Here is a 3,857-nt window from a genome sequence, read left to right as displayed (position 1 = left end):
GGGGGGGGGGGGGGGTTATGGTACTTACTCATTGATATTTTGAGAGTTTGAGGTAAGACAGTTGAGGTCCTTCTAATGATTGCTACAACTTGGAAAGGTTTGGGGAATTTTGGAGTCCAACCTCAAGAAGGGTTCTTCCACCAGTCTTCCAAATGTTTGTTGATAACCTCACGCACACAGTAGCATAAAGATGGAAACTTTTGCTGTTTGTTGATGCGAGTCTGTGGTCGACCATCAGCCTTTGTGAATGAGAATAAATGCTATGGGATAGAGTCAACGTCCTTATCCCCTCCATGATGAATGAGATGGCAGCATGATTCAGGCATTGAGGTTGTCTGAAGGATGTAAAGTACTTTAAAAAGCCCACATGTTGTTACTAGCCTGAACATGCCTGGTCTATGCCTTCTACCAATTCATTGTGAAATGCTGTTACGGTGGTAACCCTAAACATGAAAATCATTTTTGTCAACATAAGCATTATTTTTTTAATGATTTTTTTGAGGAGCAAAAAAATAGCAGCCTTTCTTTTGAGGGTTATCTGAATAATTGATTTGTTGCAAATAATGAGCAACTCATCATTAGATGTGACATCAAAATATGTGACCACTTATCTACGCTCTTTCTCTTTGTTAATTTCTAGATTGTGAAGTCCTCAACTGGAGGAAAGGGAAGAAAACTACATAGCAGCAGATCTAAGTAGATCTGATCTTGTCTTGGTGTTGCTGGTGTAAGTGTAAAAGGGTGTTACCTGGTTTATGTAGTGACACGCAGCATGCTTGTGTGCCTCTTGTCCTAGTGAAGTCACTGACTGCCTCCCATATGGAGTTATGAAGTGTTACCCATATGGAAAAATGCAACAGCCATCACACCAGTTGGAAGACACTCTACTGACCCTGCAGATATTGCTGTCCATCATTCAGAACATTCATACCTCCATCCACCCGCCTGCTTGCATATTTATGTGGTATTTTGCTAATAAATGATCATGTATGCACTGTGTGTGTGCTCTGTGGAGGGGAGCAGCTTTGACTCTTCACTGTAGCATTTACAATTGGTAATTCCCCCCAAAAAAGTCTTTGCCACTGTGACTTATATTTCTGAGGAAAATACATATTTTGTCCTTGATGTATGCCAAAAAAGTATATTATCATTGCCACGTTGTAAATGTTCTTGGTAAGATTTAGGTAAGATCTATAAATAACGTGGAGCTCCTTTTGAACATATCATTTGCATGCAAATGTTGTGCTGACTGCTGGCCTAGTCGGCATTGTTGCTTTTACCCAGAGGCTCTTTACTTTGTGCTTTACTGCTGGTTAAATGTTGAAAGATTGCACCAAAGTATTCCTATAGAAAGCTTTAAGGTGATAAAGAGGGTTTGATATCAGGTTTGCATATGTTTTATACACAGATTTTAATTTAGGTTATTTATTTGGACTCCTGCCACAGAATGTTCTGGTAACTGTTGTAACATGGCTTGGAAAATAAACCTCTCACTATCACCCCCACGTGTTCAGATGTACCGTTTGGTTTCTTTTCAAACACACTGTCTACTTTCACACACATACAGTACCGGTTGGCTTTACTATATCAGTGGAAACATCTTAAGTAATTAAGCTGAAATAAATTATAAAAATTAGATTAAAACTTAAAAAATATAAACTAAACATGAGAAAACTTGCCTGGGAAACTAACTGAAATAAAATAAGTTTAACTAAAACAGAAATAAAAAAAAAGCTAAAGAGAAAAATATTGAAAATAACATGAATAATAATAACTTTGTGGGGGGGGTCAAATAGCAATATTACTAAAATTAAAATGAAAACTGAAAATATAAAAATAGAAGCCAATTTAAAATATTATATTATACTATAATAGTATATAAATAATATTAAATTAACACTGGTCCTGAGGCCTGTGCAAACCAAATATTGCAAACCAATGTTCTTAACAACAACAACAAAATTTAAATTTGTGGGACAAGTTAAAATATGAAATAGCCTATGTTTACATATTGTACATTTTAATTTTAGGGTTTTCAGGCATTTGGCTTAGATTGTTTTAGTATATTTTACATCAGTCTAATAGCAGCCCTGCTGAGGCCCCTTAATGGGCTCCAGCCTCCTCGTTGCTCACTGGGCGACCCATCTATAAAGATTTTGTCCCGACCGCTTCAAATTTTCCCCGTACTTTCCTGATTTTGCGAACGCGTCCCCAAAATATACTTACGTAAACACACTACAAAGAGAGAGAACACAGTGTACATTTGGCTGCATTCCGCGTGGTTTCACAAAAAGTAGGAGTTTCCGTCTGCACACACCAAGATTGACCTACTGCACCTGCCGTAGTTCCAGCTTCCTGTTTTCATTTGTCCCAGTTTGTCATACGATGAAGGCGTTCCTTGCCCCTTCGTTCACTGCGATTACTAGTTTTACACTTTAAACGTCTATCCAAGCCCTGAAAATGTCATCAAACAGTGGTATTCAAATACCCAGCCGACTGCCTTTGCTGTGCACTCATGATGGAGTGTTGTTACCGGGCTCGACCATGAGAATCAGCGTCGACACTGCGAGAAACATGCAGTTAGTCAAGAGCAGACTGCTGAAGGGAACCTCGCTACAAAGCACCATCATCGGGTTTATTCCTAACACCAGAGACCCCGAGCACGACAGCGATGAGCTCCCGTCCTTACATAGGTGGGTCTGTGCTGTCAGAGACTGTCAAACCCGCTGCAGATCCAGTGTGATGCAGATGTTTCGTTCTGAAACGTTCGTTCTGAAACAATTTGAATGAGGTCCAATAGTCATTTACGACTTTATAACACAATGCAGTGCGTAACTTTTATTGTATTGTAAAGTTTAGTTTATAATGTACAATGTTGGGCAGTAACTAGTTACTGTAATACTATTACTTTTTGCAGTAACTAGTGTAACTAATTACTATTACGATTTCAGTAATAATATTATAGTTACCATCCATAAAACAGCTAGTTACTTAGTTATTTTTAATGCCTCAAGTTAACCCTTACTGATTTGAAATCCAATAATTCCTAGATTTATTTTTATAGTTTTCACGACTCACACAGGCACATGAAGTCACCAGTGCATCAGGAACAGTGTTGGGCAGTAACGCATTACTTAGTAACGCGTTACTGTAATTTGATTACTTTTTTTAGTAACGGCGTATTTTAACGCGTTATAATTTTCAAAATAGTAATTAGAGTATAGTTACAAGCCGAGGTCTCTATACGTTACTGCCGCGTTACATTGCTGACAGAATCCAGTGATTTCTAATCTAGAGATAGTAAAAAGGATGTAGCTCACGCACTGTCGAGTCAAGCGCCAGTGGATTAGAGCAGTGTTTCCCAACCAGGGTGCCGTCTGTCGAGAGCAGGGGTGCCATGTAAAAAATCTTTTTTTAATATTTTTAAATTGCTAAAATGTTCAAAAAACATCTATTATATAATATCCATTTCTGATGTCGCCAATAATTAGAGATGCACCGAAATTTCGGCTGCCGAAAATTAGTTCACCGCTCAGGTTTCACTTTCACGTTGTGTGACCCTCTGCGTATTATCCGCTCTATATGTGTGTGTGCTCCGCTCAGTCGCTCCACTCATATACCGTTCATGCGAATCGGAAAGAGCAAAGTCCACTCAAAAATTGAGCCGACAGGAAACATCGATGTAGTACAGTATTGTTTCTGTCTGCAATAGCCCTACTGTGCTGTAACATGGTGTGGTATATGGGCAACTCTGGTAACGCTGCCCTCTCATTCATTGATGTGCTAACCGCTATGTTATGCTCACGTGTTCTGATAATAATAGCTTTCTAGGACTAAACATTATTTGGATAATTGGT

At 38.7% G+C, this 3,857-nt stretch overlaps 2 protein-coding genes across 3 annotated transcripts in view; both read left to right on the top strand.

Annotated features, from left to right (window-relative positions):
• The window catches only part of LOC107672189 (interleukin-34-like), a 7,645-nt gene extending 6,146 nt beyond the window's left edge, over positions 1-1,499 (top strand). For both annotated transcript variants that reach the window (XM_016465280.1, XM_016465279.1), the window contains exon 7: positions 641-1,499. In XM_016465280.1, coding sequence (XP_016320766.1) covers positions 641-684 — 44 coding nt within the window. In that variant the 3' untranslated portion in view covers positions 685-1,499. The remainder of the gene's footprint in view (positions 1-640) is intronic.
• Positions 1,500-2,164: 665 nt separating this feature from the next.
• The window catches only part of LOC107672167 (lon protease homolog 2, peroxisomal-like), a 34,324-nt gene continuing 32,631 nt past the window's right edge, over positions 2,165-3,857 (top strand). Inside the window, exon 1 of the mRNA XM_016465264.1 lies at positions 2,165-2,693. Coding sequence (XP_016320750.1) covers positions 2,461-2,693 — 233 coding nt within the window. The 5' untranslated portion in view covers positions 2,165-2,460. The remainder of the gene's footprint in view (positions 2,694-3,857) is intronic.

The sequence above is a fragment of the Sinocyclocheilus anshuiensis genome, unplaced genomic scaffold (assembly GCF_001515605.1).
Source record: "Sinocyclocheilus anshuiensis isolate Anshui unplaced genomic scaffold, SAMN03320099.WGS_v1.1 scaffold997, whole genome shotgun sequence".
Classification (NCBI taxonomy): Eukaryota; Metazoa; Chordata; class Actinopteri; order Cypriniformes; family Cyprinidae; genus Sinocyclocheilus; species Sinocyclocheilus anshuiensis.
This window is presented reverse-complemented; position numbering and strand designations above follow the sequence as displayed.